Source organism: Lutjanus erythropterus, chromosome 22 (assembly GCF_056507025.1).
Source record: "Lutjanus erythropterus isolate fLutEry1 chromosome 22, fLutEry1.hap2, whole genome shotgun sequence".
Lineage (NCBI taxonomy): Eukaryota > Metazoa > Chordata > Actinopteri > Lutjaniformes > Lutjanidae > Lutjanus > Lutjanus erythropterus.
In genome coordinates this window covers 21,776,575-21,803,320 of record NC_139338.1, presented here as the reverse complement: position 1 = coordinate 21,803,320, position 26,746 = coordinate 21,776,575, and the positions used below count along the sequence as shown (strand labels likewise).

The 26,746-nt window shown below is 40.1% G+C and overlaps 1 protein-coding gene across 2 annotated transcripts in view; it reads right to left on the bottom strand.

Annotated features, from left to right (window-relative positions):
• Positions 1-2,013: 2,013 nt before the first annotated feature.
• The window catches only part of ptn (pleiotrophin), a 95,115-nt gene continuing 70,382 nt past the window's right edge, over positions 2,014-26,746 (bottom strand). For both annotated transcript variants that reach the window (XM_084711095.1, XM_084711094.1), the window contains 4 exons: positions 22,094-22,188; positions 17,986-18,159; positions 14,407-14,568; positions 2,014-2,872 (listed from right to left, as the gene is read on the bottom strand). In XM_084711095.1, coding sequence (XP_084567221.1) covers positions 2,817-2,872; positions 14,407-14,568; positions 17,986-18,159; positions 22,094-22,187 — 486 coding nt within the window. In that variant the 5' untranslated portion in view covers position 22,188 and the 3' untranslated portion in view covers positions 2,014-2,816. The remainder of the gene's footprint in view (positions 2,873-14,406; positions 14,569-17,985; positions 18,160-22,093; positions 22,189-26,746) is intronic.

The following is a 26,746-nucleotide window of genomic DNA, read 5'->3' as shown; positions in this document are numbered from 1 at the left end:
TTCTTTTATCATTGTACAAAGTACAAATGTAGTATTGAAAATTAGAATATGATCAGTGTACAGACAAGAGTATCTTTTTTTTGGTTTGAAATGAAAAATGTTATTTAAAATCTATAAAGATATGAATATTATGGGAAATGTTTCAAAGAGAATATGATTATAAAAGCAGAAGGTACAAATATATGTGCATTTCTGGGGGCATGATTTCCTGAGAAATGGATTCCTGCCTTGCAAAATGAGCGACTGGATCCAAACTTTTGAACTCCAGGGGATTTCAAGAGTGACTTTTGCGGCCAGAAAAAAAAAAAAAAAAAAAAAAAAAAAAAAAGAGCAAACCTCGAAAACCCAGAGGAGGACAAAAGCTAAAACTAGTTTCAATGTGACCCAAAGGCCCATAGGCAACCTGTAAATTTATACGGCTTCACGCTCACCTTGGGAAGAAGCTGGTCATCTGCTGTATAACCGGACACACTTTATAACTTTTGCAATTTGAACATCCTGAGGAAAAGTTGGATTTTTTTTTCTTTTTCCTTCTTTTTTTCTTTTCTTTCTTTTTTTTGTGGAGCAACCAAAGTGTTGAGTTTTGTGACCCAATCTGAACTTCAAGGGTTGCGATTAACATGTGGATTTAAGACGAAAATCAGCAAACAACAAGAAAAAAAAAAAAAAAAAAAAAATCAGTAGCCTGCTGCAAGTGTTAAATGTACATACAAGTGTTCATTTTTCATTTGCTTATGTATGTAGATGTTCATTGTGTGTTCACTCACTGTGGCTTGTGGCTTCTCTTGCAATAGGAAAAATTAACAGTCTATTGTTTGCATTGTATATATCTATATGATAATACATTATATGTAATTGGGATGTGGTACATTTGAAATGTACATACACGTCTTTAATAGCTACTATCTCTGAATGTCCCCCCCTTCCCCGCCTCCCGAGAGTCCCTCATTTATTCTCCTCCCCCTCCCCCCCACTATGATACTTCCTGTACAGTAAAAATGGTATTGATTTTTTCCTTTTTGATGCATTCTTGATTGATTATTTGTTCTGGACAATGAGTGTTAATATCACTGGCCACCTACGACACTGTAAGATGAACTGCATCAAGTGGTTACATTGTGCCATATTCTCTCAGAATGAAATTCAAATAAAAATATATCAAAATGTGTTTGAAAGTTTTAAAGAGTTTTTGACTGTAAGGATTAATGTTGGAGCGTACGCAAGATCGGTCTTATTCAGTCCCAGACAGAGAGGATTTTATTTTGAGACTGGTCAAGACCACAATTGCGGGGAAACCTGTGCATTGTCTCATTTAATTTTTTAATAACATTACCGTGATTGGATGTAAAAACTCATTTCGAATTTATTATTTTTTTGGCTGTCACCCATTCATGCCCCCGTCACACGCACTTCAAGAAAGTTAATTCTTCTGATGAAGTTTTATCTGTCTAGGAGGAGCTGTTAGACAAATAATTCTGTAATAATAAAATTTGGCCACCTAAATCACAAAGAGCTCATCTTCAGAATTGCTTCCAAGAAAAAAAACACAGTGCAGTCTGTAAATTCTGCAATGCAACACGTACTGAGATGACTGGGACTTCTACCAGCACTTAGCACACCTTTCTATATACTTCTTTTCTAAGTGTAAATGATGCTAGCAAAGCAAACTAATGTCTGCCATCTGCCAAATATTTGTTTACCCCTCACCCACAGAGATTTAGCAAATATTAGCTATAAGTATTAGCTATATACTGTGTTTCACTTTTCACAATTGCTTGCCAGTTATTTGCCACCAAAGTGTGCAACCCTAGCTAATATACAACATATATATGGAGGTGATATAACAGCAGAGATTGATTTATCTGCCCCTGTTTTCATGAAGGTCCTACATATTAAATAGGCTGCTTCATAAAGACATGAGTACTAATTTTGTCTTGTCTCAGTCTCATACACTGTGGTCTTGGTCTTGACTGCAACACTAGACAAGGTGAAAGAGAAAACATCATTTCTGCCTTTTATTTTTTTTTATTCATTTTTATTTTTGGAAGTGTAACAGGAAACAAAGGGAATGTTAACTCCAACTGGGGACTACAATAGTGAGGACTTTCAATTTTTTACAGCCAAGAGCCAGAGAGTAAAAATCAGTGGGTATAAACTGAGGTACAACAGAGCAGCAGGAGGAAAACAAACTAAAAACAGGAACAGTTTGCACACATGTACAGTAGCTATTTCATGCAGCCACCAGAAAAGAACAAGCTTGAGTTCATCCTCATCGGAAATAAAAGAAAAACCATCAAATGGCACAGAGCAAAGAGGGGAAAGTCTTACCGTTAACTTGAGCCACTTGAAAAATTGCAAATGCACAATTTTTTTTTCTCTCAAATTAATTAAGTGAAGATGTTTAGAGCTTCACTTTTAGCAAACTGCTTCATTAAATCGGGGCATGGACCGAAGAGTTTTCCAAATTAGAGTTAGGCCTATGCAAGTGTAAAACAAATCCTATCCAATTTGTTCTTGAGAAAATAATCCTAGGAATAACTTCATTAGGTAAGAACACTAGTAAACAAATCTCTTCCATATTCATTATTCGTATTATATCTTCTATCGCAACATACAAGTTGATCTTATCAGGTGCTAGAAAAAAGAAAAAGTAAAACATATTGTCACTAAAAGTCATATTTCCACTGGTTTTGTCAAAGCTCTATAGGCTCCCTACGGTCAACCTACAGGACATATAAAGAGGAACCGTGTTGAAATAGGGCAGTGGACGTCTTTCCACCCTCTTCTTCCTCCCTCGCCGGGGACAAACGACCTCATCAGTCCATTTGGGTGCGCTCTCGCTTCTTCCCTTCCTTCTTCTGCTTCTTTGCGTCTGCAAGAGGAGCAGAAACAGTGTTTACTCAGACAGTTCCTCTGCCAGAGGTGATGTTTTTGAAAATAAACAAATCCCATTGTGTCCATGAAGAGCACAGATGCTCCGCTTCTGATTGTAATAATCAACCGTATGAGTTTTTAATTAGTTTTTTTTTCCAGGTTTAGTGCTGTGACACTGCATGCAGTCCCTCCTCTCGCCCTCTCCGGGGGATTGATTCGGTGGCTCTCTGTTTGCCCCATGAAAAACCCGCTTTATCAACTTCCCGCAACACTGGATTGGTACCTGGCAGCCATGACAGAAGCCACAGTGCATGGCTTCCCCTCTCTGCTTTGTGGCCTCTCCGCTCTGGTGAACCGGAAGAGAGCACAACCTGCAACCGTTAGGCTAGCTAGCTCCTGGCTAGCTGTTTGTCGGACTGTCAATCAGCTGGGCTGTTTGTGTGCAACTGCTGGTCCGCATGCATTTGTGTCCGTCTCTTTGTGTCTTTTTTTTTTTACTCTATGAACACATGCCTGCTGTAGATAGATATGAGTTACATACTAAAATCAACGCTGAAAAACCTTCTGATGAAATGAGATGATTCCCTGCCAAACTGGCATTTTTCATAGAAGGCATTTGAACACGTCAGTAGCATGTTGATAAATAGAAAATTAAAGGTATATTGTGCAGGATTTTTCCCATATAGACTCATATAAAAATGAACCATTTCAGTCATCACTTTTGACCCACTAGAAGTGTCTGGTGGTGTCTGTGTCTGCAGAGGCCCTGCACTCTGCCTGTATTTTCTTATCTTCTGATTATTTTGCTGTGTTCTGGTGTTACAGGGCATCAGTGTCTGTATTTGATGATCTGGCAATGAGACTCAACAATCAACCGTCTTTATGGCGTGTATACAAACTGCATACTCTGCCTTTAACGATGGTTGAATCCCATTTCGGGGTCCTGGTAATGACCTGATGGCTTTCTGTACAAGGAAGCGCTCCCACTGATGTTTTGGGATGTGTCATGTTGCATAATGTTTTTCTAATGTGTGTGTGTGTGTGTGTGTGTGTGTGTGTGTGTGTGTGTGTGTGTGTGTGTGTGTGTGTGTGTGTGTGTGTGTGCATTGCTCAGCACTGTCACGTGGATCTGATACGGATGCATATCAGAAAGTGATGCTCAAATGAAAAATTTTCCGCTCATGTTCGGAGATGTTAATTTCCATACCACATGCTGTCAGATTAAAACAAGATAAGTTCTGTTTCCAATGATACATCCTCATTATTGTGTAACAAGCTGAATTAAAATTACATTAAATATATATATATATATATATATATATATATGTTCTACATTACACAATTGGGTCAAAATTTTCATTTTTGTTCATGTTACTGCAGTAAATCAGCTTCCAGACCAGCTGGTTTTGTGATTATTTCATGATGAATGTTAATAAATTAATCAATCAGGCAAAGAGTAATTAAAATCTGTAGTACAAACATAATAATAAACCACAAACTACTGGTGTGAAAAAAACACACAAAGCATAGCAAGATCTGGCATTCAGTCAACTCTTTAGTCTAAATTACTCTCATCTAATGCTTTTCTGGTCAGCGGTTACAGTCACCTGTCGATGGTTTCCATTGGCTGATTTAGGCTTTTTGGTTATAAAAACGTGGATAAAATGTTTGGTTATAAAAACGTGGATAAAATGTTTGGATATTAATTATAAGCATTAGCCAATGGTTTTAAAAGTAACTAAGTAGATTACATAGTGTAATGCAGTATTAAAACAACTCATAATAGTACAAGTACCCCCCCAAAATTGCTTAATTATAGTAATTTGAGGAGGTTGTAATTAACTACCTCCACCTCAGGCAATACTAATCAGTTAAGCATCATCGCTCAGAAAGTTTTAACCATAGAAACATGAATCTACTGCTGCAAAACAAAGTAAGCTAGTTTTAAGCTAGCTAACGCTGTAGGTAATTTTAGGCTAAAGATCGTCTTTTCAGTCCTTTCTGCAGTGGGTCGATATAAAGTTGGTTTTGTGACAGTTGACAGTAGTGTTTACTACATGTTAACTACAACTGGCAATAGCGACCAAAAGTAAGCTTATTTGCTTTCTTACAGAGAGTTAGATGAGAGTCTGCAAGTGTGCTAACTGGCACAAACGGAAACGGGGAAAACAGCCAAACAATTGAGACACATCATTTTAATAATTAGTGATCTTTAGAGGGTCTGGTAGGTGGATTTTGTTGCTTTTGGACCGAGCTGTTTCCCAGTGTCTCCAGTCTTTGTGCCAAACTAAATTAGCATAGCTGCCAGGTAGCTTCATCTTCTGATGTAGCTCTTGGCAAGAAATCAAATAATGATTGCTCCAGAACGAGGAACTTTTCTTTTACAGACAGTTTGGAACAAATAAAAATATTAGCAGACCACATTAAGTCAATCTGTCGCACTATCATGACTTACGAGGACACTTGATTAGAATGGGGTTCATTAATATTATGAGTTACACCTGTTTTTCCTACAATGACAAGTCAAAATGGCTGCTGTGAAAAGGCCCTATAAAAACTGAACATCTTTTTCACAATATATGCATCTGTTTGTGTTCCTTAGATGCTCAGCACTGCTAATCTTCCAGCTGTGAGCGCTGTTTTCTAGCAAGCTTTGCAGCTTATGACATGTCGAACAGAGACATCAGCCTGCCTAATCCACACACCCTTTTATTTGGACCACGCACCTAATCCAAAGCAAGTTCCTAGTGCAGCACTTAACAGAAAAATTTACATCCTCCTACATCGCTTTTGTTTAGATTCACAACTCGACCGGCTTTGTAGGCCCGTAAATGGAAGATGAGTCAAATGTGAAATCGAAATGGGCAGGCATTTTCATAATGGTGCAGTTAAAACTAGTAGAAGTCACATAAAAAAATCTGATTTAACATGCCTGCAAAATCAATAAAAGGAAAGTCTCGTGTGAAAAAAAAGCATCTCAAAAGAGATAAAGTGTGATAATATATGAAAAGACTGTCAATACTTAAATCCTGAATTAATTTTTGAATGAATGGATTATCTTGAAAGGACACCTCCACAAGTCACAAATCCTCTAATGACATGCTGGCGAGCAGTTCAGAACAGCGACAAGGTATGTTTAGTCAATGAGATTTCAATTGAGTTTCCACCTTTTAACATTCTAAATGTGCACCACGAGGAAATCTTCTTAGAAATCTGTTCTTGTCGCCCCGGCTGCAAACTTCCACGGGCATTAAGATTTTGACGTGCAGAGCGCTCTCTCCCATGCAAATACGGAAATTGCTCTTCCATCCCTTTTTGTTTGCTTGTTTTCATTTGTTTGAATTTTTTTTTCTTCTTCTTTTTTTTTTTTCCTCTCTGCCTCCTGCTGTTTTTTGTCAGCATATTCTGCTCCCCGGGGAGAGAGATGGAGAAAAAGGATTCATTCTCACTCTGTTGTATCTGCTCCATATATGAGATGGGGACTCTCATACCAGACTGGAGTGCTTTCTGCTGCCTTTGCACATTACATGACTCCGCTCGCTCTCGCCTCTGCTCCTGACACAGGCTCATAATCAGCCTGTTTCTGTCTTCTCCAGCTCAGATCTGCTCTGAGCCAAAACACGGTGACATACTTAGGCAAAGCGTAGTTAATTAAGAGCAGAATCTGACTTTTTCGGCAATTGTTGAATGTGTACTGAATGTATTTGACACCACTTTACAGATTAAGATTTTACACACAAAACTTTCAATCAGGTTATAAAATAATGCTGTTACCAGCGCCATCTTGACGAGCTGCAACATCAAAATGTAGGAGATCTAAATACAACTTCCACCACTGCATTTATTTTGCCATATAAAAATAACATTATGCCACATAAATGTGTCATTTCCCAGGCACCCTGGTGGCCTAAGGGTTAAGCCACCAACCATGCATGAACTGCAACATCCCTGATTTGCATGTGGCTGGGACCTTTTCCCCTTCATTTCCTGTAGTTTCTCTGCTGTCATCCTCAGTTAAGGCATTCATGTCTGAAAAATACCTTTAAAAAAACCAAACAACATGTGTGTAATTTTAAAAGAAGCTTGTAAAATTGGCAGCAGACTAAGGGTAAGTTCAGTGCAGCTGGTAGAGGGAGGCAGCCACTTGAATTGCTACTGCAAGAGAGGTGTAAATCATAATTATAGACTAATTTATTCCACTAATGAATGAGTTCAAATGGACGAGAAAGTACAGTTTGCCATAAGATCCAAAGTCGGACAGGTTGGACAATATCAAGGAGGTCATCATCACATGGTGATTGATGCTCTGTCAGTTACACTTTAGGGAGAAAAATCTGCCTAAAAAGGCATCAAATTAAGCTATTTCAACTTCTGCCACATAGTTTGGTTGGCATACAAACTTCAACCCTTCCTTTCTCAAAGTCAAAATCGCTGTTTAAGTGATTTTATCACATGCCATGTCATGCGCTGTCACCTATAAGCCAGGATCTGGTCCAACAATGACAAAAAAAAGTCATTTTGTCCAGTATTCTTAGTGGTATCTGAGTTTATCGTTTCCTACAAAACTATTCATGACTCATCCTGCACTTGGGAGAAGTTTAAACACTTTTTTATGTTGTTTTTCTTATGACACTGCCGCAGAGGAATGTTTCAGGGGCCTGGACCTCTCTGTACAAAACTTTATGACTTTATTCTCTCATTTGGTGAAAGGATCAAATTTAATGAAGAAAATATTTTATGGTTTTCCCTCGGAAATCCACAACCTGCTCAGCTTCAACTCCTGGTGATTTACAGAGTTCCCTGATGGACAGATCACTCTTAGCTGTCGTTAGTGGACAACAGAAGTGTGCTGCAGCCGTCCAGTGAAAATGAGCAGACTTGGACTGAACAGACTGACAGGAAATGTAATACAGAGGTCATTTACTGAGTTTCCTGTTGAAGAGAACATTTTACTTGATGCTAAAGGAGCTACCCACTACGTTAATTGCTGTTTACCCATGAATCCATGCAGTTAGCGGTTCCAGGAGATATAAAACTTTAACTTCACAGTTGCTGCAGTTACACTCTACCTTGTATTGTTGAAATATAGAATAGGAAATCTACGATGAGACTATATAAGAGTCTGACAGTTTCAAGGAGGCTGTCATCATGTGGTGACTGATGGTCTGTCAGTTATTTTTAGGCATTTCTTGTCTTTCTTATGACACTGCTGGAGCAGAGCCTTTCTGGGATTGTTTCCTCACACAACTCTAACTTGAGCTTAACTTGTACAAAAACACAACTATATACATCTCAGAAATGAAAAAGGTGAGAAAACGCAAAGTGAGAGAGATTTTTGGGGTTTGAGCCTAAAAGATTTTTACCAACTGCTAATCTTTTGCTGAGATAATTTATTTTTAAACTTGAATCTTTGAGTTTTAGAAAGCCGTGAAAATGTATTTCAAAAATGATTGATTAAACTCATTAAAGTTTGGTTAATATTTTTATATTTCATTTTCAGGCACCCAGTAATGACAAATAAGGTTCAGTTTCTAAATCTCGTTTATCTAAAGAAGAAAAGAAAAACTATCTCAACTAAACATTATAGATCGGCAAAACTATTTTTTAGTTTATTTCCAGACTTAAGAGTTTGAGTTGGGCTGAAAAGTTGTCTCAACTTTTTTTTATTTTTTTTTTTACAGTGTAACTTTATTCGTTCGTTTGGTGAGCCTGGATCCTATTGACTCAGTGTAATGATAATCTTCTGTAAGGCACTAAATGAAAGTCTTTGATTTAAAATCAGAACACCAGCTGTCTGTCCAGAGTGAATGACAAACAAAATGGCTCCAAACAAATTCAGACATGCCAGAAATTTCTCTACAAAGCCTTTTGTTTAACCTGAAATCAACTCTGGCGTCCAAACAATCCCTCGCGCGCTCCTCGCTCCTGTTCCGCTGAAAGCGAAGGCGGGGACCTTGAGGTTTCTACAGGCATTCATAATGTTTCATTTCTGTCACTCTTTGTTCTCTCGTTCGCTCCGCAGGGTCTGTGTTTCACCTGGGCTAGACAGCAAAGACACGCAACTCTGAATCTCAGATCGCTCCCAAGGCGCCTCTTAGCATTGTCTCCTCCCGAATCTGCAAATGACAGATGCTGCCGCCATCACGGCAACCATGCAGTCAGGGGAAACCTATCTCCCAAACCCAAGGTGGCTGTTCAGAATTGCAGATTCGGCCGGGCAGATCTCTGCTCCCAGCCGGGGGGTTAGATAGCCTCTCCTCTCTCCATCTCAGTCACTCCGAAGCCAAACATTTATGTTTTTTTTTCATAAGCCCTCTGATCCCGCTGCTGTGGACTGTATCTCTGCCATCCCCTGACACACACAGAAAAGCATACACTGTTCCCCCTTCCTGTACACACCTCATTGTGCACAGCAAACCCTCCACCCCCTCCTCTCTCTTTTTCCCAGTAACCTCTCTGCTTCCCAGGGCTTATCTTCCAACTGGCAGACATGGGAAATCGCGCAGCACATCGTGCAATCACATCGCTCGGATAGCGAGGTCTCTCTTCCCAACTGCCTCCCTTCATCTCGGCCACTGTCATGCTCGCTCTGCTTCTCTGTTGCCCTCAGCTCTCACACCTCTGTCACTCTGCATCCGCACATCTGGCCTTCATTAGAATTGATGCGCGCAGGTACGCAGCGCTGCACACATGGCTGCAAACCAAACACCTTTTTCACTTGCGTGCACACACACACATCCACAGTAGGTGAATATATATGTACATTTTAATTTGCATTTTTGCCATGAAAACTTCAAGATCTACATCGATAGTTTTGCATAATGGAGCACAAGGAATTAAATTTAAAAAGCAGAATAATCAAAGTATAAAGTTGATGCATTTATGCATCACCTAAAGGGATGTAACTTTGGATATACTTTCCTTTAGGATTTTCTTGTATTTTTATGCCTCACACTCACAACTGAAAGGGCCGAATGATTATATTAGGAGGTGTCTATTTGCACCTGGGTACCTATATGCACACGGGAGCTGTTGCCCTTATTTTAGAGGGCTGTGGGAAGAGGGCTTCAGCGAATGAATGGATACCAGCGCAAGGCTTTTCTGTGGGAGAGCAGGGTCTCTGGGAGACTTTAATTTGACAGTAGTGTGAAATTACATGTCAGTGGTAAATTATTATTTTCAGTCACAGTTTGGTTAAATTTGTCTCTCCCATGTGGGTGTCAATACCCTGCCATGCTAGGCAACAACACTCGAGTATCAACAGCTGCACTGACTATTCTTCTTTGGGTACCAGGATAAGTGAAAATATATGCAATCCTATTTGCACCCAGGGTAGAATAGCCACTTGGGTGTATATAACCTTACATGGCAGAGACGAGCACCCAGGTGTCTGTTTCAAGAATGCTATTTGCACCCAGGGTGTAAATAACCACAGTGGCTAATTTAACCTGCATGGCAGAGAAAAATAAAGTAGTAAAGTAGTCCTGTTTTTTAAACCTTACTAAGTAGTTATGTTGCCTGAAAGTAACAAAACATTTTTGTTGCCTAAATCTAACCAAACTGCAAGTGAAAACTGAAAATAATAATGATTAAAATCTGCAATGTGCCTATTCTCACCTGGTGCAAAAAGACACAAAAAAGTCAGCAGTGCTATTTGCACCCACCTGACAGAGACAATCTTTTCCTAAACCTAACCTAGGACTTTGGTTGTCTAAACCCAACCACACTGCGACTGAGAAGTGAAAATAAACCATTTTAAAAAATGAAAATAAAGCCCTTGTCTCGTCTCATGTTCCATCACAACCTCCCCCTTACCAAGACTCAAGCACTCTTTATAACTGAACTAAGGGTGTAAATATCCAAACGGCTGACATGTGACTATTTTCACCTGGGTGCAGATAGACACTCTGAAAAAAAAGACAAAACTTGTGAAGACTGCATGTCCACACTGTCGCACAATCCGGAGACATGCGAGGCTGAGTAAATTGGCTGTAGGGTGAATGTGAGTTTGATGGACACTGATAGATTGCAGACCTGTCTGCGATGTACCGTTCCTCACTCTCAGCCATTTCATTAAGTGATATATAGGTTCCACCCCTACACTTCTGGACAGCATAAATCAAAGTAGAAAATGGATGGACGTTACACTTACGACAAGTCCAAATTTAACAGTAAAGTACGTTGCTTGTAATTGCCATTTGCTCCAAACAGGCAGGAGTGATAATTCTTATGGCCTGTAGAAAACTATATTTACTGAATCGACTGATGTTGTTGTTTCTATATGTTTTAACAGCGGTTTCCTGTATTATAGATTTGATGGAAAGCATGGAAAGAACACAGATGGCAAGTACATTTGAGCTCCTCAAGAAACTTCCTGTCACAATGCATTAATGATGTGCTACTGAGTGAAAAATTTAACAGATTCTTCCTTTGAAAGTCAAACAGACTTTGGCATAAAATCTTAAGACAAACAAAGGAGCAGACAGACGTGTTCCAGTTGGAAGACGTGCAGCTGCAGACATCCTGTAGTAAAAGACCTGTCTCAGAAGTGCTCACGCTGCCTTATCGTGGTAATTCGGAGCTTCACCTGACTGTGTCTGCCCGACGAAGTGACAGTAAGGTTAAGCAAACTCCGTGTGCAAACCCTGTGTGCACACATGTCATCTGCCGAGCGTGATAAGGCCGCAGTTTATGACCATTGGCAGCCATTCTGCACTCATTATAATCCTGTTTGGACAATGGGACATTCACAGCGGGTCAGTTACATCCTTGTTTACATAATTAACAAAGGGCACTGACTCACTTGGAATGAAGCGACTGCCTTCTTATCGCCAGTTTTACACCCATCTCTCCAAGCAGACTGTAATGTATTCCGCGTGCGTCCACATGGTTATCTAATATTCCCCCATTAGTTCGACTCTTGCGTCAACTCCAGTTTTCCCTCAACTGGCCATTTCTCGTATAGAATGTGGGAAGAAGGCGCAGAAGAGCTCCCCGACTCCTTTGACATGACTGAAGAAAGCTAAAAGCATGTAATTACAGCTGAATAGAGAGTTAACCTATTCACCCCTGCTTTAACACTGTCACTCAGCGCTTCAACTTAGTACTTAAGTAGGTGGATTTCCATCATGCTGATGGTGGCTTGAATGTGAATTTACAGCCGGCGCTGCCTGAGATTAAAATCATTTGCGAGGGTTTGTTGGATTTAGCAAAGATGCAATCAGAGCGAGATGTACCAGGAGACAAGAAAAACGCCTATCGAACTCGCACAGTGCGTGATTATCATAAAGAGGAGAGAGGAAGTTCACTCTCAAATGCACCTTGATACATATATGGATCCTAATTTGTCATTATTAAAATGAAACTCTTTTATTTCAGACTGTCGGCACAAAATATCCAAGCTTGTCAGGAGGGATATCAGCAGTTCAGCTGAAGAAACAGAGACATCCAAGTGGTAAACATCCCTTCAGCTATAATTAATTAAGCAAATTTACTAATCTAATATTCCCTGTAACTGTTTACAATGATTTGACAGCGCAAGGAAGTACCGGAGTGATTCTTCTCATAAATCATCGGTTTGTTGCTGCACAGGCCATGCTTTTGATCTGATGACCTGATGAAGTGATTTCTCTGGAGAGTAAATTACATTTCCAGCTTTTCAAAGTAGCCAAAAAGTGAAGTGTGTTGCATGTAGGGTTTTAGGATGGTGCGTTTTCTAACAAATCTGTCCACCTTACACTACAGAGTCAGTCAACAGGGTCATTCCGATGTTCCTGAGATTTATATGGCACATAGTGGGAACATAACAAAGGATCTTATGCACCGATCAGCCAGAACATTAAAAGCACCTGCCTGATGTTGTGTAGGTTCCCCTCAAGCCAACGAAACAGCTGACCCATCGAGGCTAGAGAGCGCTTACCATTAGGTAAAGGTCAACAATTGCCTTTGACTCAAATGTCTTTTTAAATATTCATACACTAAAACGGCATATGCATGCTAATTCATTAGCGTCTGACGGTCTCCCCACTAACTTGGACCACTAAATTACCTTAATGTGCATCTGCAGAGATTACTCAGAAAGACAGCGGCCAGCTCGTGTTAACAAATGGCTTGGCGTGGTGTCCAGACTGATCAGAAATGAAGCAGAGCTACCCGAGCTGCACTGAAAAAAGGAGGAAGCAGGAGAATGATAAAAGGCAATAACCATCCCAGCCACAGTCTGCTGCTGCTGTCTGGCAAGAGATACAGAAGTATCCACTGCTGCACAAAACTTCATAACAGCTCTGACTTATTATTCATTTGATTCAAAGCATTGAAAAAGTGGAGTAGACATGCATGTGTTTGCCTTAGGCCCCAAAATGACTAATGCACCGCTGATCAAGGCATATGGACTCTGAAGGTGTCCTGCAGTATCTGGCTCCAAGACATGAGAAGCAGATCCTTTAAGTCTTGTAAGTTGCCAGGTGCGCCTCCATGGATTGGACTTCCAGCATATCCCACAGATGCTCGACTGGATCGAGATCTGGGGAATTTGGAGGCCGAGTCAATACCTTGTCAACACCAGGCCACCTTTTTCCATCCCTCCAGTTTACAGCTATACAACCCCATACACAGCAGTGTGTTCATAAATCCTTCTGTTATAGCCCACATGAACTTTGTCAGCAGTTTGTGCTACAGTAGCTCTTCTGAGGGATCGGCCCAGACAACTGACCCTGTCAATAGTTCACTGGTTGTCCTACATTGGACCTCTTCTTGTAGGTACAAACCACTGCACACCAGGAACAGCCCATGTTACATTTTGGAGATGCTTTAGTCATGTAGCCATCACAGCTTGGTCCTCATCAAAGTCTCTCAGATCCTTATGCTTGCACATTTTTCCTGCTTCCAACACATCAACTTGACGAGCCGACTGTTCACTTGCTGCCTAATATATCCCATCCTTTGACAGGTGCCATTGTAACGATATGATTGATGTTTTTCACCTTACTCGTGAGTGGATTTAATGTTGTGTCTTATCTGTATATCTGGCCAGTTTGATAGGCACACCTACAACAGATTTGCCACCAATTCTAGATTTTGGAAGAATATCATCTTCAGTTTTTGCTGACACTGTCAGAGAGATGTTAATTCAACGATGTTTATAATGCTGTCAAGTTCAAAACCACTGCAGACTACAGCCTCTCTGTACAGTACACCCAATAAGCTCAAACATATATTCAAACCTACAGCATCGATCAAAACTGAATATTATTATATTTGTAAATAATGTATAGAGCTGCCCTGTTTAGCAGTCAGATGAAGTGTGCTGGAAGTGCCAGCATCTGTTTAAAATTCATTAAACTTTTGCGTATGCTTCTAAAGCTGAACACTAAAATATCATATCTTCACCTTGTGGACATGGTCATTCATCAGCAGGACTTGTGTGTGTGTGTGTGTGTGTGTGTGCGTGTGTACTGCAGTGTTACCGGCCGGCTCAACATGTCCGGCGAGAGTTACATTTTATCTAGTGATGATTTATTCCTCTCGGCTTACCTTGCAGCTTGGTCTTGGGGATTTTCCCACAGGGCTTAGTGGCTGTGACAGTGGCGGCACAGGTCGCATCCATAAGTGCTCGCTTCAGTATGCCCGTCCTGTTCTTCTTGCCCGTCGCCAGATCGCACTCCCCCCAAGCCTGGAAGTCGTACTTGCATTCCCCTATAGCGGCACAAAGCAACCAGATACTCAATTAGATGCTATTGTTTGGTGAAGTAGCTCTGAGGAGGCGTAGTATATGAGCGATCAAGCAGGGAAACTGGTACAAGGACACAACACACACTGTAAAAATAAACTACTTGTTTTAAGTGAAAAAAGAAGCTAGTGTTCAGGCAGCCATAAAATTTCAAGTTGAATTAATTTAAAAAGGCAAGTTGAGGTAATTTTGCACCTTAATGATTCAAAACAAGTAATCTTTTCCAGTCAAATACACTTGATATTAATTCAGTTGCTTGAGTCATTTTTTGTGCAACTTGAAATTACACCCTGTTCCCTTAACCTGCTACTCTTGTTTCAGTAAAAGTCTTTTCCAGATTTCCCTCCTGTGCAGCTGAGCCGCCATTTTCTTTTGGTGATTCAGAAAGAAGCTGAAGTCTAATGCAAGACAAAATTATAAACTAAAAAACTAAACCAACACATGAACAGGCTTTTCATGCTCTATATTCTTATAAGGCAGCTCTGCCCCCGTTTGAGTTGACCTGCCTTAAATTTAGGTTGTATTCATGAATGCAGTCAGATCATTAAGCACATTCAGTCAGAAGAACTCTTTTTTTAAGTTTGTGAAGTACTCTGAGCATAAATACTTGGCATTTTAAGCTTAACTGACCCTTCCTAAGTCCCACCCCTTGTTGCGTGGCGCAGTGGCAGTTGAGCAAACTCGGTACCTTCGTCAGATGTCTTCAGATCAAATTCCTTTTCCTGCAAAAGCCAATTTTAGCAAAAAGCTAGCTAACTAACTAGCTAGCAAACGATGATGATGTGAGTATATACAGCAGACTTAGGAAGGGTCAGTTACCTTAAATAAATAAAACTTGTCTATTTGTGTTACATTAATGAGAAAAGATCGGTTGATTCCACTAAATTCCAGTATGTTTTTCTACAGTGCAGCTTGTTTGTTTTTAAAAAGCAATCAATTGCAATCAGTCATTGAAACAAGCCACTTGAGTCTGAAGAGCTGTGCGTCGTACTGTACACTTTGAATAGCTGCTTGATGAGCGTTTTTAATTTACTTGCCTATTATCTCCTTCCTATCAATAGCCACTGTCCAAGATCCTAAAACCTCATCACCGCACGCTCTTATTAACGACAAAATAAAAGGTGCTTATAGCTTTTTTTTTTTTTTTGCTAACAGGAACAGATGGTGCTTCACATCTTATATTTCCTTTATGATGAAAGTGGCTAACAGATGAACGTAATCAAAAGCAATCTGGCCCCAGTTCATAATGGACAGATACAATCTGAGCAGCAGAGGAGTGAAAGTGCTGTCAGCAGCACCTCAAATAAATTCACATATGTGCTTTCATTTGATATCGAATTTAACCCACCTTAAACTCAACCCCGGAGGATGTAAGATTGCTGTGGAAAATATCAGCAGTGGCTGGTGTATATTATAGAAATGTGTTTGAAGAAGCGTGTGTGTGTGTGTGTGTTTGTGTACTGTACGTCCATGTCTCTCATATCTCCCTCCATTATTTTGTTGCCACTCTAGCCGGGCTCCCCCGAGGCTGTGACACTCATTCCTCAGCTTCCTCTCACATGAAAGCGTTGGACCCCTTGTCACTGCCTCTGAGATCCCAGGGTGCTCATCAGAGGAAGGGGAGAGGGGAGAGAAAGGGGTGAGGAGAGCGGAAGGAGGGGAGCGACAGGGCTATTGTCGCAAGAATCCTGCGGGGACTTTCCTGAGCGTCCAACTTTAAAACCCTGCGCCTCCATAATTTGTCTCTCAGAGAGAGTGAGACGGCTTCCTCGCCGGCTCCTGGGAATTTGGCAGCCAGCCCAAGTTCTCCTTAAGGTGTCACATACAAGTAGGCAAAGAAAGGGTTGTACCCGCCCACTCATCAGCAGCCCTACATCCAAACACACTCCTATACTGTAAGTGTGAACTGGGCTCAGGATGACTGGAAAAGATCTGAGCATTTAGAATCTCACGCTTTCCTGGAAAAATATTAAATCCAGTCTCAAATATTTGTTCTGAACTTTGAGAAAATATAAATTTTGCAGATCAATAGCGTTATTTATGTTCATTTATGTTATTGCAATATGTAAAATGTTTAAATTTGCAATAATATCGCATTGTGGGTCCTCTGGTGATTCCCATTTGTTCCCAACTGTTTTGTCCGAATGGTTTCCATTGTAGATTTGCATACCATAAAAGACTTCTGTTTTCTACTGTATTAGCCCATTAGCTGTAGTGTTGGTTATCACCTGCCCCACACAGTTGTCCTCTTTTTTTTTGGGTTTTGCTCCAGGCCCCAGCTCTACAGTACTGAGCACATCCTCCTATTTTAAGCAACATTTATGCTTTTCCTGCATTGTTCAGTCGCACTCCTGTGACTTGCAAAAAAACAAAAAAAAAAACATTTGGGCTATGTGCTGCAAACTTATAAGCACTGTTAACCTAGTTTTCACTTGTTTGTTTTAAGGCTCTTTTGGAGTTTAATATTGTAATTAGATGTAACAGTTTTGCCAAATGGGACGTTCCGCCATCAAGTCTAGAGCGATTCCCGTAACTCCAAGGTCACACAGTGCATAAAGACACATAATGTTGTTCCTTGATGCAATATGCTGCGTACCAGTACTTTGCCTTCTACTCAAAATGGTCTTTACATCAATGAGACATTTTTAATGAGCAGAACACTGAGTTCTGGTTTGGCTGCCAGGGTTAAATTACAGGGTCTTTTCACACTAACTCTGACGCATTTTGTGTAGGCACCAAATGTTGCAGTATTTATTTATCTTTTTAATTAAAAACACTCAGTATTGCGCAGGAATCTCAGCCTCTTCAGCACAACAAGGCCTTTTCTTTTCTTTTGCTCAAGTAAAAGTTCCATAGTTTAAAGGCCAGCAGCATATAACTTATTGCCACTTCTCCCAAACTTTTGCTGCTATAATCTATACAGCCAGTTAGCAGGACCATTATTTCCTGCAGTGTGTTCATCACTCGTGACAGGCCCATTGCAGAGCAGCAGGCTCCTGCCTGACAGGCCTTACTGGGGGAACAAAAGTCCCTGAGGCTTGTCACTGTAAGACATTTCAGCTGTGAAGGCTGCACAGCCTCAAGCCCAAAAACCAAATGACAAAGCAGGACGATTATTCCTGTGTTTTCCATGACGATGTATCACGTCCTCAGCAGACATTTCTGTTGTACCTCTAATTAGCTAGCTTACTCATTCCTATTGTGAGAACGGGACCATTGTTGGTGTGAGTGACGGGCGGGCATACATCACGGGAAGGGTGTGGGGCGAGAGGGACGGGAGCCGTGCGGTTGTGCAGAAGAAGGGATGTTCTCTGGACTGTTTAAATATGTAATACAGCAAAAAAAAAAAAAAGTGTGGTGAAATCTGAACAGCCCTGCCTCACCTCCAAACTTCTTCTTCCAGTTGCAGGGGATCTTGCAGCGCTGGGTCTTGATGGTCTGCTTGCAGTCGGTGCCGGTGCGCGTTCCCTCCCTGGTGCCGAGTCCACAGTCGCCCTCGTTGGCTACACACACACTCCACTGCCACTCCCCGCAGTCGGACTTGCGCTCCTTCTTTCCTGCGGGACCAGACATGGAATTCTAACATTACTGCTACAGTGGAGCTTAGAGACAGATTTGTTTGAGGCTGTTTCAAGTCAACTGTTGTCAGAGCGAGCCTCAAGACATGTTCTAGAGGCAAAATGCAGTCTTCAGAAACTGTAAATCAACATGTGTGTCCTTTAATTCTGTGAATGCTAACTGGCTTGAACATTTTTTCTTGAAAACCTGTGTTAACAGGGTCCAGTGTGCATGATTTATGGGGATTTATTGGCGGAACAAGCCAGAAAATCGAATATAATACTCATTAGTATGCTTTCATTAGTGTATAATCACTTTAAAATAAAAATAATTGTGTTTTTGTTACCTTAAGCCCCTTCACCCTAGACAAAAAACCCACCCACACATATTTATTGGCTCCAGCTCTGATCGGCGGTTGATGGAGACATGACACGTGGGTCGACACACTAATTTTCAGCCCTTTCCAGCAGCGGTAATGAAGGCTTGTGATGGTAATCGTGGATCTTTTGCCCTTTCCCAAACACGTGCTTGAGTCCGCGCTTCCACCCAGCACGGCGGAGTCTGCACCTACTTGAAGTTGTGTATTTTACTGACGCGCACTCGTCTTGAGTCAAGCATTTGTAAAACAGTAACTTGACATGACTCCTATACAGCTGAAACAGACAGTAAAATGAATCAGATACCTGCCTGTGCAAACACATGACTTCGTTAACTTTTACTCGTTTTACTTTAGTCCACCAAAATTTGTTTGTGAATAAATTTGGAGTGAGAGATAAGCACTGAAGTCACTGAAGCTTCACTCATATTGGTTCTGCAAGGCCTGGTTTAAAAGTTTGTTCTGCCTTTAGCAAAGGCAAGGACACAACTGCACAGTTGGTGTTAGCAGAGCAGCTAGTACCACTATTATCCAGTTGAATTTCATATCAAAGGTATGAAAAAAAATGTAGGCTGCAGTTTGTTCCCACACAGGAGACGTGAATGAGTCTGGCTGAGCACAGTCTCACTCAGGTAAATGTTTAGCACAGATATTAAATATAGATGCCTGTTTGTATATTAAAATTATCGAAATAAAATGAAAAGCTTGTAGGAGCACATGGACATGTCATTTTGTGTTTTTCACCGCCCCTCTGATGCACAAAGTACCGTTAAGCTGCAGTATGAGACGCTGCCAGAAAGCCTTTATAAGACAAGGTTAGTTAGGTTTAAAATAACGCCATGTCTGGGATTTAAGATTTAGCTCATCACTAGATTCCACTAAATACAACACACTGGTCTTTCACTTGTTTGTTTTTAAATAGCTGAACAAATCATTTCACTGTATTTGCCTAATTATTAAAGGTTCAATAATATATTGGCCTAAAATATTAAATATGAATATGCAAAAGTTGAGGCCATGCAGGGATTTTAGCAGGTCAAAACTTCAGACCTGTTCAAACTCATCTACATCCCTTATTACACAAAGCGTGTTAGAATCTTAAATCTTTTATTAAAGCAATAAATGGAAACTGCTTCTTTCAGTGTTTATACAAGTATTTAGCCCCTCTTGGGCTTTTTCAAGGCAGATATAATGGGTTTAGGTACTTGTGCTAATTTCCAATGCAAATGAACTTTTTTTTTTTCTTGAATGTAAATTAGGCTAAATCTTGTTTTCTTTACCCAAGTGGGAGTTATCCAACTTATTTTGCCTTTCTTGCAAGTTATTGCTATTTGTCTCTGGTTAAATTCACAAAGGAGACAAATTGCTCCAACCCCAAAGGCTATTTTTTTCATTTTCATATATTTTTTAAGAGTTGCATCCAACTAAATAAGTTGTTAAGAGGGACAATTCTCCCAGTGCCGCCTTTTGGGGGAGTGAGAGAGCTGTATCTCACTCCATTCTGGAAAAGTCTTTCTTTTAAGTTAAAATTAACTGACAGACATCGCATGTTCATCATCATCATCAAGCTGTGAAATAAAAAGCATCAGATACATTTTATGTCTTTTTTAAGACACACAGGAAATTTATTTATCAAGTAAAACAACAGCAATGATTAAAACTTGTTTTCTCTCATTGTGTCATGTTGAACTTCATTTAATATTGATTTCATACTCAGCAGCAAGGTGCTGAACTGGAGTCTTTATGAATGTTTATGACTGCTGTCATTTGTTCAGTTACTTTGATATTGTTTGAGATGTCCGTTATGACAACTTCACATCAACTGAGAGAGAAATGTCTTTGCCATGATAACTTGACATCAATCAAGACAACATAGTGTCTTTGTTATGGCAACTTGACATTATCAAACAATGTCAAGGGGTGTGCATAAGACTGTCATGACTCTGTCATAACCATGTTTTGACACCTGTCACGAACACGAAGTGGCATTTATAAATGCTTATGTCCGTTGTCAGTTGGTCAGTTATGGGATTTTTAAGGCAGCGTTGACATTGTTTGAGATATCTGTGATACAGATTCAGACATTCTATTATCCCAAGTAGAAAACTTGACGTGCAGACAATGTGAAAAAAAACAAAACAAAACAGCACGGATAAATAAAAACAACACATGTACCCAACAAAACAAAATACAGACAGTCAAGAAGATGAGAAATGTCTCCTGCACACATACAGAACACCATAAAAACATTAAAACACTCAAAATGCAAAAGAACATACGTTTTTCAGGGTTACTACACAAGGGACAGAGGACATTTTGGTCCTATTGTACTTGAAACAGGGCACTCTACAGCTCCATTTTCCTGTCTACGTTAAAAACATTTAACTTTCTTAACATCAAGTTTCAGATCTTTATCAATGCCTGTTACGATATCAAGATATTTATGCTGCTCAACAAAGTCAATACCAGTTCTTTTGAGGACGGTCTCAGATGGTGGGTGGGATGCCTTTCTTCTAAAATCAATGACCACGTCCTTGATCTCTGAGGTATTTAATTGGAGGGAGGCTTCATCACACCATCCGACAAACTCATCATGCACCGGTCCATGCTGAGATCCATCTTGACGGAGCGGGATGGTGAGAACTGTGTCATGAGCAAATTTCAGGATGTGCCTATCGCCATGTTGTAGAGGATGCACAGCAAATTGGACAGGAGGAGGAGCAACGCTCTGACAGGCCACCAATGACAGTGGCCGGTTTTTGAGGACAGGGGGTACAGTACAGTGGTGGTTTTCTTGCTAATTAGGCAGCTAGCTCCGTGGCTAACCAAGCCAGTTAGCTGATGCCAGCTACAGTCCAGCAGACAGCAGCTAGCCAACTTTAGCAGCCAGTAAATTAGCTAACTGCTGTCTGTCCATCAACTTACTCTGATATACAGACAGACTCTGCTTCTGTACTCTGTCCTGTGAAACAGGCTTTGTAACATTTAATGGCATCTTTATGACGAGTCCAAATGATACCACTTTACTTAAACTCCAGGAAATGATTCATGCTACTCTTATAAAAACATCTGACACTGTAATAAAACTTTGACATCTTTCTGACCAGTCTAAAATATGCTACTTGGCTTGCGGTCAAGGAGAACATTCATGACACAGTTATAACAGTCTTATGACGACAAGTGTGAAAACCAAACACATAACAGTATAATGTAAAGTTAAAACAAAGTAAACGGTTTCTTTAAGTTTGTTAATATCAAGTTGTTGTGACAAAGACATTTCTTTTCTTGCTTAATGTCAAGTTGCCATAACAAAAGTCATTTTTGTCTTGATTAATGTCAAATTGTCATAACAAAGACAATGACAAATTATGTTGTCTTAGTTAATGTCAAGTTGCCATAACAAAGATATTGCTGCCTTAGTTAATGTCACAACAAACTTTGCATTAAATTAAACTTAAATGACACTTAATGACAACAGTCATAAACATTCACAAAGACATCTTCATGTTTATGACAGTCTCGTGCATCAAATGAAGTGTGAAGCTTGCAGGACTCACCTTGTTTCTCTCCTTTGCCTCCTTCAGCTGCCATCACCGTTAGCACCAGGAGCGCCATCACGGCCATCCGTGTCCACTGCTTCTGTCCATTCATTCTGAAAGAGACAGGACATTAGAGGAGAACCCATTCTTTCTTTCAGTGCAAATCACGAGGACTTATTTTGGAATGTGTCCCTTGTTGTTTGAGAACTCACAACTTTTGAGAACTGCCTGAAAAAATGTGCCTGAACTTGACACATTCAGCTGTTTGGTTGAACAAGAGGACAGAGAGAGAGAGAGAGAGAGAGAGAAAAAGCAATAGTTGTCCTAGGTCTCATGAGACAGAGGAATAGCCTGGGGAATTTCCATCTCTCATCTTGTGTCATTTCCACTGAGCTGGATTCCAATATCAACATTTTGATTGTCTGCGCTGCCACTACACTGTCAGTCAAAGCTGCATTCGCTGTCAATCTGTGTGAAACCCTGTCACGAACAGATAAAGTCAAAGTACGAGTTTGATTCGTCAAAACTCTCGTTTCTCTGCCCCCTGTGGTCTGAAAGCAAGAGGAGAAGTTTAACAGATTCAGTTGATAATGTTTATTCTCAGCAATGCTATGTTAATGATTATTTTCTGGACCTTGAGTGAAGTAAAGTCAACCCTAAATCACAACATGAGATTGAGGCTCTACTGTCTGTCAAAGCTGCTCAAAGGAGTCAAAATGTTGAGTTTTTAGAGAGTTTAGAAAGTTAATTGCAAGGAATGCTCTGATAATATCCTTATTATCTGAGGTTTTCCCTACTATCACAGCTTTGGAGCAATATTTTTATGCATAGGTGCCTATTTTATTTGTCTGCTTTCACCTTATTATTCCACTAATTGACTGATAAAGAAGCCAGCAAGCAGGGTTGCATATATTGTGCGTTTTCCATTTCCAGTTAACAGCCAATACTCAATTAATCATTAATAATTAATAAGATACTTTTTCTCTCTTAAAGTGTTATTCAAACAGTTCTAATGGCACATTCTTCATGTGAAATATTAATTTATGAAGCACAAATAAGGTAAACAAATAGAATAATGTGAGAAGCTGTGAGAAAACCTGCAAGCCTGGCAACAAAATATACAGTACTGGTGCATATTTTTTTAATCCTTTAAATTCTAAACAGTGATTCATTGATTAATGATTAATCAGTAACATCTCTACTAGAAAATAAACATGGATGTAAACAATGCAGGTTTAAAAAAAAAAACGGGACGTTCACAAACAGTTAGATTCATTTACACACATAATCGCCCTGAGGAACCAGGGGACACGTGTATATTTATGTGTGTGTGTGTGTGTGTGTGTGTGTGTGTGTGTGTGTGTGTGTGTGTGTGTGTGTGTGTGTGTGTGTGTGTTGTGCACAGGTTCAAAAACAGACAGCTGTGGCAAAAGAGGCAGACAGAACCAAAACACTGTATTACTCAAGCAATACTCATAACATAATAATATTGTTGACAGTGTGTTGTATTAAAGTTTATATTTCAGAGTTTCTCTAGTGGGGTGGAAAGTTTGTAGAACCTCCATATTGTTAGCTGTAGTCCTGAGGCCTCTCTTTGGATTACCTGCTTCACTACACCTACCACTGGTGATCCTGAACAACCAGTATGAAGCTTCAATATAAGTTAAGAGTGAGAAGTTTTACCTTTTCTGTTGGATAAGAAACTATTATGAGAATGTGCTCCACATAAAAAGCATATCTACAATAGATATATTGATATTGTTTTGGGAATTGCTAATTTGGGAATAACACATGCTTGAAGTGTGATTTAGGTGTTTTGTGTGATTTTCTTCCCCCCAAAAAACAACATACTATATATACAACTGATGCTGAAGTCACAAATAGGGAAGTAAATGACGTCAATTCCAGCATCAGTATTCGCTTCTTTTGCTGCCTGAAGACACAGACGCTCGTAGTTTGAGACGTGTGAGTCGAGTCCAAACAAAGCTTACTGGATTTCAACAATAGCTGCTCAAGAAGAAAAGATTACACCTGCTGCAAGAAAGAGAGAAAAGAGCAGGACGGCCGGGAGGGCTCTATTATGTTCGCCCTGCATGATGAGCTGGCGTGATAAAAAACGTCACCAGTCGCCTTTGTTGTCCATCATTTGCATGAAGAAAATGATGTTATTGGTTGGTTTAAGGTTTTTTTTTTTTTTAAAAAGTACTGAATATTATCAGAATCAGAATTCTCTTGAACTGCAGAAAGCTGTTCCTGTCACTATCACCAGCCTAATGCGCTGTGATGAAATTATTGCAGAAAACCCACTCTCCTCCACTTTCCTGCCTTCTCTTCCTCTTTGGAGAGAAATCCTCTCGCAGACGGCGCGCTCTGAGAGGAGTGACAGCATGAGACTGAAGCAATTACCTGGCTGACGCTAAAAAAAAAAAAAAAAAAAAAAAAAAAAAAAAAGCTCCTCTGTGCTCAAATTCCTGTAGAAAGGTTGAGCCTGGCAGGGAAATAATATCCATTTGTCATTTTTAATTAATCACGAGCTGGCTCCGAGCCCCCCCACCTCCTACTGCCCCACTGTGGATACATTCCCAACTTTTCATTTCACTCACTTAAGACCTAAGTTAAGTCTGTTTAGATGACGGCGAAAGCCCATGAGATTTAAATTCATATATTTAATTATTTGATGTTACTACAGTGCATTTTACCTTGGATTTAACGTCTCATAATGAGCCTTGCAGCAGCGTCTGTCGTCTGCCTGCCAGCAAAAGTCGCCTGAATCCTTCACACGATTGATTTTATACTTTTCAGACTGTGGCAGCGTGCAGACAGACCCTGTTTTGATTAAATACTTCAGACTTCATCTCCCATATTTTTTAATGTTGACTCTTTTTTAAGATGTACCAAACTATTCATCTCCATAACCCAAGAAAGGAAGCAAAAAAAAAGTCATTGAATCCCAACTGTAAGAAGTGCACACAATGAGTTCTAAGAGTTTCAGAGAGAAAACCCAATGAAAGCGCGCCGATAAAGATCATTTTCCAAGAGAAAGGCATTGTGGCCTTTCAGTAGATAAGAAAGCCTTTTCCTCAGTTAGTCACACGCAGAGTGATGGGTTCTGGGTGCAGCGCGGGCATGAAAGGAAGACGGGGTTGATGACTTTGAATGAGAAGTCCATACAGTAGGTTAAAGACAGAAATAAGTCTCGGAATTAAACTGAATTATCCGTTTCCCGTGTAGCCGGAGAATCCTCGGAGACGGCAGGTTCCTCCTCCTCCTCTCGAGGTCAATAAATTAAATGGAAGTCTCTCCCGACCATGCGGCTCCTATTTCCAGAGCATGACAGCACCTATAATGGATGACTGGGTGGATCGGAGCATTTGGCTATCATTCGGCAGACATGTGTGCTGCCTGTGTAACGCTTTGATAAGAAGGGCTGGGGACCGCCAACTTAAAGGACTTCTACTTGTCCTTTTCCACAAACGCTCGTCCCCTCTTTTGCTTCGGTGCGCACACAGAGACGCACCTACAGCTCGACGCCTTGCGACAGTGAAAAGAGGAGCTTAAAGGATCAAGAATTAAAATTATAAACAGCGTATAAAGACTAATATCAAAGATGTCTGTGTTCTGACTTTAGCATACTAACCAGCCAGCTTTACCCCGCAGGGATTTGCACCTCAGGTTTAGTTTTATTGCCCAAACCTAACCAAGTCAGGTATTCTCATGACTCTGATCGCCATCATTTGACTGCAGCGGTGGATTTTTATGTATCTGCTCGATCCACCTCCACCAGCCCCTGTTCACGTCATCCTTCAAAGATGCGGCGCTTTGTTTTACAGGAAATTTCATCCCATTTCCTCACAGGGATTCACTGACGAAAAGTATCAGGCATATTTCAATGTTCCGCTAAAAGTTGATGCCCAGGTGGCCGGACACAAGAGGAGAAGACCCATCGATCAATGTTCAGCTCGTCCCCAGATTCTCAGCGAGATATTTCATACAGGATATTGCCACACCTGAAGGTTTAGTGAAGTGAAATTCAAATAAAAGAGTCTTTTAATGCCTCAGAGGTTGTAGTGAGTCTTTAAGTTTCAGAGTTTGTGGATTTTTTGCTCTAGAAGAGAGGGCTAATTGTGAAAATGAAGGTTAGGTTCTGTGTTTTTTTGGGATATTTGAAGAATATAATTGAAAATTATTCTTTACTGTACCCCATATTCACACAAAAACTACTCTTGGACCCCTGGAAGAGTGACAGTTTCATTACTGCAGCCTATATTTACAAGTCACAGAGATGGATGGATAAAGAACCCTATTTACTATTCACCCGAATATTTTCTGTAATTGTTTAGTCTACAAAAACATTTGAAAAATACCCATCCATGTTTCTCAGTTAATTTTCAAACTGCTTGTTTTGTTCAATCGATCATCAAAAAAAAAAAAAAAAAAAAAAAAAAAAATCATTTTAAAATGATTCGACAAAAAGGAGCAAATTATGACATTTGAGAGGCTGGAAGCAGAGAATATTGGGTGTTTGCCTAATAAAAGAATGGACTGTTTAATTAATTATCAAAATAGTTGCTTATTATTTTTTTAATCAATCAACTAAACACTACATTTATTTAATTTATGGTTTTTATGATCAGAATAAGATTTATTGCCAAGTGGGTTTACACATGCAAG